Source organism: Carcharhinus amblyrhynchos, chromosome 2 (genome assembly GCF_965287045.1).
Source record: "Carcharhinus amblyrhynchos chromosome 2, sCarAmb.v2.hapA, whole genome shotgun sequence".
Lineage (NCBI taxonomy): Eukaryota > Metazoa > Chordata > Chondrichthyes > Carcharhiniformes > Carcharhinidae > Carcharhinus > Carcharhinus amblyrhynchos.
In genome coordinates, this window is record NC_137325.1 from 57,975,363 (window position 1) to 57,982,414 (window position 7,052).

Below are 7,052 nucleotides of genomic sequence, written 5' to 3' on the forward strand. Positions count from 1 at the left end.
AAGGTCCGAGGTTCAATCAATGGACTTTACTGCTCGTTGAGCTCAGTCAAAGTAATTACAGGAGCATTTTCATTGGTTTTAGTATCCCTGGATTAGAGGCTTGTTGTGGTTGGGATAACAGAGAGGGAGTGTGCATAGGGAGTTGGAATACCCTGGGATTTCCTTCTCAAATACTATCTAGCTACCGCTATTGGAAAGTGAATTTGGATAAATGTTATACAAGGGGAGACTGGGATTCTACCGCAATATGAGAGAAAAAGAAAACAGAAAACACTGAGGCTTGCACAACAATGGTCAAGTACCTGAGGTGTGCTCATGCACATGAAAATGGTAACCAACCTGAGCCATTCCATTAGTATATAGGTCTGGCACATATAGGGTTGATGTGGAGATGCCAGCATTGGACTGGGGTAAAAACAGAAAGAAGTCTCACAACACCAGCTTAAAGTCCAACAGGTTTATTTGTAGCAAACGCCACAAGCATTTGGAACAGGCTGTCCCTTTGTCAGGTAGGTGGGAGTTCTGATCACAAACAGGACATAAAGACACAAACTCAATTTACATGAATAATGATTGGAATGCGAGTCTTTACAGCTAATCAAGTCTTAAAAGGTACAGACAGTGTGAGTGGAGAGAGCATTAAGCACAGGTCAAAAGGATGTGTATTGTTTCCAGACACGAAAGTTAGTGAGATTTTTGCAAGTCCAGACAAGTTGTGGAGGTTACAGATAGTGTGACATGAACCCAAGATCCCAGTTGAGGCTGTCCTCATGTGTGCGGAAGTTGGCTATCAGTCTCTGCACTGTTGTGGGTTGTGAAGGCTGCCTTGGAGAACGCTTACCTGAAGATCAAAGGCCGAATGCCCGTGACCGCTGAAGTGCTCCCCAACAGGAAGAGAACAGTCTTGCCTGGTGATTGTCGAGAGGTGTTCATTCATCTGTTGTCATAGCGTCTGCAATGGTCTCTCCACTGTACCAAGCTTCGGGACATTCTTTCCTGCAGCGTATCAGGCAGACAACATTGACAGTGTTGCAAGAGTATATACCGTGTACCTGGTGGATGGTGTTCTCACGTGAGATGACGATCCGTGTCGTGGTCACTATTCTCCTAAAGGCTGGATAGTTTGCTGCTGACAATGGTCTGCTTGATGTTGTGCAGTTGTTTGAAGGCAATGGGGGTGTGGAGAGGGGTCTTGGCGAAATGTTCGTCTTCATCAATGACATGTTGAAGGCTCCGGAGAAGATGTTGTCGCCTCTCCACTCCAGGGAAGCACTGGGCGACGAAGGATACTCTGTCCACCATGTCCCGTGTTTGTCTTCTGAGGAGGTTGGTGTGGTTTTTGGCTGTGGCGTGTTGGAACTGTCGATCAATGAGTCAAGTGTCATATCCTGTTCTTACAAGGGCATCTTTCAGCATCTGGAGATGTCCGTTGCAATCCTCCTCATCTGAGCAGATTCTATGTAAACGGAGAGCTTATCCGTAGGGGATGGTTTCTTTAACATGTTTAAGGTGGAAGCTGTAGAAGTGGAACATCGTGAGGTTATCCGTGGGTTTGCGATATAGTGAGGTGCTGAGGTGATCGTCCTTAATGGAGATGCGTGTGTCCAAGAATGTAACCGATTCCGGAGAGTAGTCCATGTTGAGTCTGATGATGGAATGGAACTTGTTGATGTCATCATATAGTTGTTTCAGTTATTGTTCACCATGAGTCCAAAGGAAGAAAATGTCATCGATGTATTTAGTATATAGCATGGGTTGAAGTCCTGTGCGGTGAAGAAGTCTTGTTCGAACCTGTGCATGAAGATGTTGGCATATTGAGGTGCGAATTTGGTCCCCGTATATGCATGGCGTATACACAGGATCTGCTCAGATGAGGAAGATCACAACAGACACCTCCAGACACTAAAGTATGCCCTCATAAGAACAGGGTATGACACTTGACTCATTGATCGACAGTTCCGACATGCCACAGCCAAAAACCGCACCAACCTCCTCAGAAGACAAACACGGAACACGGTGGACAGAGTACCCTTCGTCGTCCAGTACTTCCCCGGAGTGGAGAGGCTACAGCATCTTCTCCGGAGCCTTCAACATGTCACTGATAAAAACGAACATCTCGCCAAGGTCATCCCCACACCCCCACTTCTTGCCTTCAAACAACCACACAACCTCAAACAGACCATTGTCTGCAGCAAACTACCCAGCCGTCAAGAGAATAGTGACCACGACACCACACAACCCTGTCACAGCAACCTCTGTAAGATGTGCCAGATCATTGACGTGGATAACATCATCTCACGTGAGAACACCATCCACCAGGTACACAGTGCACACTCTTGCAACTCGGCCAACGTTGTTTACCTGATACACTGCGGGAAAGGATGTCCCGAGGCATGGTACATTGGGAGGCCATGCAGACGCTATGACAACGGATGAATGAACACTGCTTGACAATCACCAGGCAAGACTGTTCTCTTCCTGTTGGGGAACACTTCAGCAGTCTTGGGCATTCGACCTCTGATCTTCGGGTAAGCATTCTCCAAGGCGGCCTTCAAGACACACGACAGCGCAGTCACTCAGTAGAGACTGATAGCCAAGTTCCGCACATGAGGACAGCCTCAACCGGGATCTTGGGTTCATGTCATACTATCTATAACCCCCACAACTTGCCTGAACTTGCAAAATCTCACTAATTTTCCTGTCTGGAAACAGTACACATCTTTTTAACCTGCGCTTAATGCTCTCTCCACACACTGTCTGTACCTTTGGGACTTGATTAGCTGTAAAGACTCACATTCCAATCATTATTCGTGTAAATTGAGTTTGTGTCTTTGTGCCCTATTTGTGATTAGATCTCCCACCCATCTGACGAAGGGACAGCCTGTTCCAAAAGTTTGTGGCGTTTACTACAAATAAACATATAGCGTTAACATGAGACTGAGCAGAGTACTGTCCACACAGTGATGTAAGAGAACACATGATCTGTACCCAGGGGTCAGTCTAGTGTTGGACAGAGGTTTGTGCACAAGTAAGCATGGGAAAAGTTCCTAATTTGAACACTTTACTCAATATATGTATGTGGTTCTTGAAGTTAATGAATACACATAGTTAATCTACCAAAGACCACATTAAAAGTGGTGTCCTACATTGTATAATTACAACATGGTGGGAGAGGATGGACAAACCTCAAAAAATGCAAAGAAAAACAAAAATTCTGCAAAACAAATTTGAAGAATCATTCTGATGGGAAGAAAACTTCAAGAAGCAGATGTGCTGAGGAAACTTGCCAGGGAAAAGCTTCAAAGAAAGGTTTGGAAGCTGAAGGCAGAAATTTAAAATTCCTCACTGCAGCAGAAGACTCCAAGAACACCCCATTCACAAACATTCACTCCCTCCACCACAGATGCAGCATGTACTATCTGAAAGATGCATTGCAGAAATTCATCAAGATAGCACTTTCCAAACCCACCACCACTACCATCTAAAAGAACATGGGCAACAGATGCATGGGAAAACCACCCGTAAGTTCCCATCTGTGCCACACAGTATCCTTGGAAATGTATCACCACTCTTTCCCTGTTGCTGGGTTAAAATTTACAAATAAAATTAAGACATTAAAGTCCCCTCACTCACCAAAATACAAGTCTGCATTCAGTTTGATGCACAAGCCTATGAACTCAGAGAATAGGATGGGGGAGATGGTGTAGTAATACCAATGAAAATATGTGGAGTAAATTAGAATAACTTGAAATACATTTGACAAAGACTTAAGGGGGAGATGTAGTACAAGGGTTTAGGATCAATATGGGAGTGAGCATAGTACCACTCTTACATGATGTAATGAACACATGACACACCTTGGGGTCAATCTAGGATTGGATAGAGTCATATGCACAAACAAGCATTGAAACAACTCCTAGCTTGAACCTATTACTGTATTTTTGTACCTAATTCCTGTAGTTGATAAATACATGATTAACATACTTAAGACTACGAAGATATCATGAAGACTTATTGATACCAAATTCAATAAAATTGACCAGTTAAAAAAGTTAACTCAGGAAAACCTAGTTTCAACAAGCTGATGACACTAAAGTCGGAGGAGTTGTAGACAGTGAGGATGGATGTTACAGTTTGCAGAGGGACATAGATAAGCTGCAGAGCTGGGCTGAGAGGTGGCAAATGGAGTTTAATGCAGAAAAGTGTGAGATGATTCACTTTGGAAGGAGTAACAGAATTACAGAGTATTGGGCTAACTGAAAGACTCTTGGTTGAGTAGATGAGCAGAGAGATCTCGCTGTACATGTGCATAGATCCCTGAAAGTTGGCACCCAGGGTGATAGGGTTGTTAAGAAGGCATACGGTGTGTTAGCTTTTATTGGTAGAGGGATTGAACTTTGGAGCCGTGAGATCATGTTGCAGCTGTACAAAACTCTGGTGCTGCTGCACTTGGGGTATTGCGTACAGTCCTGGTTGCCGCATAAGAAAGATGTGGAAGCATTGGAAAGGGTGCAGAGGAGATTTACTAGGATGTTGCCTGGTATGGTGGGAAGCTCTTATGAGGAAAGGCTGAGGGACTTGAGGTTGTTTTCGTTAGAAGATTAAGAGGTGACCTAATTGAGGCATACAAGATGATCAGAGGATTAAATAGGGTGGATAGTGAGAGCATTTTTCCTTGGATAGTGATGGCTAACACGATGGGACATAGCTTTAAATTGAGGGGTGATAAATATAGGATGGATGTCAGAGGTAAGTTCTTTACTCAGAGGGTAGTAAGGGTGTGGAATGCCCTGCCTGCAGCAGTAGTGGACTTGCCAACTTTAAGGGCATTCAAACGGTCATTGGATAGGCATATGGATAATATTGGAATAGTTTAGGTTAGAGGGTCATTAGATTGATTCCACTGGTCGGCGCAACATCGAAGGCCAAAGGGCCTGTACTGCGCTGTAATGTTCTATGTTTTATGTTCTATGATACTGTCATAAATGAGGAACAATATAATACACCTTTAGTTGAGAGTAAATCAGAGAATATTAATGTTGTACTTAACAGTTTAAATTAAAAATGTTAGATCAAAGAATCAAAGAATGGTACACCACAGGGGGACATTCAGCCTATCTTGTCCGTGTGAGTTCTCTGCAAGAACAGCTCACCAATCCCACTTCTCCACATTTTTCTCATAATCCCGCAATCCTTTTCTTTTTAAATAATTATCCAATTTCCTTTTGAATGTCACCATTGAATCTACCTCTACCACATTCTCAGGCAGTTGATTTTAGGTGTTAAGCAGATCAGTCATGATCATGTTGAATGGCAGAGCAGACTTGAAGGGCTGAATAACCTACTGCTAAGATGTACGTTCATTGGATGTAAAGGTTTTTCTTTATAGTGCCTCTAGTTTGTTTGCCAGTCAGCTTTAACGGGGGCCTCAGACTCTCCACTCCCATCAATGGGAATGTTTCTCCCTATTAACTCTGTCCAGACCCTCATAATTTTGACACCTATATCAAATCTCATGATGGCACAATGGTTAACACTGCTGTCTCACAGTGCCAGGGACCCAGGTCCAATTCTGGCCTTGGGCGACTGTGTGGAGGTTTCACATTCTCCCCGTGTCTGTGTGGGTTTCTTCCGGGTGTTCCAGTTTCCTCCCACAGCCTAGGTTAGGTGGATTAGCCATGATAAATGTGAGGGGTTACAGGGATAGGCCAGGGTAGAGGGCCTGGGTAAAATACTGTGTCAGAGTTAGTGCAGACTCGATGGGCCAAATGGGTCAATGCAGACTTGATTTTGGGGTGGGGTGGGGTGGGGTGGGGTGGGGTGCAGCCCAAGGGAGGAGGAGGAAGGGGAGGGGAGGCATAGCGGAGGGGGAGGGGGGTGCAGGATGGTGGTGGGTGGGGAAAACAGAGCAGCAGCTGGGGGTGGGAGGGGGCAGCAGAGGAGGTGGGGGCATGGGGGGTTCAGAAGAGCAGCTGGGGGGACAGGGATGTTGGGGGAGGGATGTGGGGGGAGGGATGTGGGGGGAGGGATGTGGATGCAACAGAGGATCTTGTTGGGGGGGGTGTCAGATGGGGTTGCAGCATCACAGGAGCAGGGAGTGGGGGTTCGCATGTCACAGCGGAGCTGGATGGGTTTAGTACAGACTTGTCAGGGAACAAGGGACAGAAGTGCAGGGAGGTGAGGGACAGGGAATGAGTCAAGGGGTGGGACGAGAAACAAGTTACCGCCGGGGGGGCGGGGGGGGGGGTGGTGTGGCAAGGAGCAAGGTGTCTCAACAGGCAAAATGGGCTGAGTGGAGGGAATGAGTAATCCAGGGTGAAGTGAGACAGTTTGAGTCAAGAGCTGGGCATAGCCTAGGTGCTGTGTTCCTGAGCAGTGTATACATTTGATGCCATGAGATTAAAAAAAGCAGAAAATGCTGGAAAAAACTCTGCAGGTCTGGCAACATCTGTGGAGAGAGAAAAATCCCAGTTCGCTTTTCAAGTCCAACATGACTCTGGTTTGGGACTGATGCCATGTCCTGTCTGGATTGACGTTCAGAAATCCGGACTACACTTTCCCTCAGTGGTGTAACCAGAACACGGTTAGCCCCCTGCCCCTGTTGGAATGAAGGTCACTGAGGGGGAGGGGGGGGGGGGGCGCCCTCACTCTGAGGGAGGGGACAAGAGGCCCGCCGCTTTCACCCTGCCTTTACCTTGACTGCCGGCCTCCATTGCTGCTTCCCGTGACAACAGGCCCCGCCCCTTCACCTCTCACCCTGACAACCGTGGCGCGCACTTCCGGTGTCGCTGTGAACCGTGCAGGGCTGTGTTTATAAAGATGTTGCAGTGAGTTCGGATGGCTGGAGGTGACACAAGTTTTCATTTAATTCATTTGGTTTTTTTCCTGTGTGAGTGCCCGCGGTTCCAGCTGTCCTTTACCCTGCAGCACAGTTCAGCCTGTGAGAAATACGGTTACCGTCCAGCCAAACACCGCAGGTGCTGGAAACCTCAAATAACAACTGAAAAGACTGGAAATGTTCAGCAGCATCAGTGCAGCAAGAAACAAAAGGA

At 46.3% G+C, this 7,052-nt stretch overlaps 1 protein-coding gene across 1 annotated transcript in view; it reads right to left on the bottom strand.

The window, feature by feature from the left end:
• cmc1 (C-x(9)-C motif containing 1) overlaps positions 1 to 6,738 on the bottom strand; it is a 68,388-nt gene extending 61,650 nt beyond the window's left edge. The window contains exon 1 of the mRNA XM_080206261.1: positions 6,695 to 6,738. Coding sequence (XP_080062387.1) covers positions 6,695 to 6,713 — 19 coding nt within the window. The 5' untranslated portion in view covers positions 6,714 to 6,738. The remainder of the gene's footprint in view (positions 1 to 6,694) is intronic.
• Positions 6,739 to 7,052: the final 314 nt, after the last annotated feature.